The sequence below is a fragment of the Egretta garzetta genome, unplaced genomic scaffold, assembly GCF_000687185.1.
Source record: "Egretta garzetta isolate BGI_Z169 unplaced genomic scaffold, ASM68718v1 scaffold855, whole genome shotgun sequence".
In the NCBI taxonomy this organism is placed as follows: domain Eukaryota; kingdom Metazoa; phylum Chordata; class Aves; order Pelecaniformes; family Ardeidae; genus Egretta; species Egretta garzetta.
The window spans coordinates 21,671-22,183 of NW_009259607.1; the positions used below are offsets into that span (position 1 = coordinate 21,671).

Sequence of the window (513 nt, forward strand, 5' to 3'; positions counted from 1 at the left end):
CCCCCCAGGCTACCAGCTTTGCAACCCCCCCACCTGGATCTCAGGTATCCCCTCAGGGCTATGGGGGGGTTCCCTCCATTTTGGGGGGCTCTCTAAGGTGCCCCCTCCACCCCCCAGATTTTGGGGGCCCCCCAGGCTATCGGCTCTGCACCCCCCCAGCTGGATCTCGGGGATCCCCTCAGGGCTATGGGGGTCCCCTCCATTTTGGGGGGCTCTCTAAGGTGCCCCCTCCACCCCCCCAAGTTTTGGGCATCCCAGCAACAGAGTTGCCCCCACCCTGGGGGGAACCCCAATATCACCAGATGCCTGGGTACATTCCCGCCCCCCCATTACTGGTGGGGCTCCCAGTGCTCCCAGTAAACCAGAGGCACCACTCTCCAGTCCAGAACTGGGGGCGGGGGTGAGGGGACACCAAAGCCCTGGATGCTTGGGTCCCCCCCAACCCCATGAGGGGGGTGACTCCCCTGGGTCCCCTCCCGTGGGGGCCCCCCCCCTCTCCCTGCCAAGGCCTCC

The 513-nt window shown here is 66.7% G+C and overlaps 1 protein-coding gene across 1 annotated transcript in view; it reads right to left on the reverse strand.

Annotated features, from left to right (window-relative positions):
• Positions 1 to 329: 329 nt before the first annotated feature.
• Positions 330 to 513, reverse strand: part of LOC104125958 (PDZ domain-containing protein GIPC1-like) — a 1,699-nt gene continuing 1,515 nt past the window's right edge. The window contains exon 3 of the mRNA XM_009638460.2: positions 330 to 388. Within this exon, the coding sequence (XP_009636755.2) occupies positions 330 to 388 (59 nt within the window). The remainder of the gene's footprint in view (positions 389 to 513) is intronic.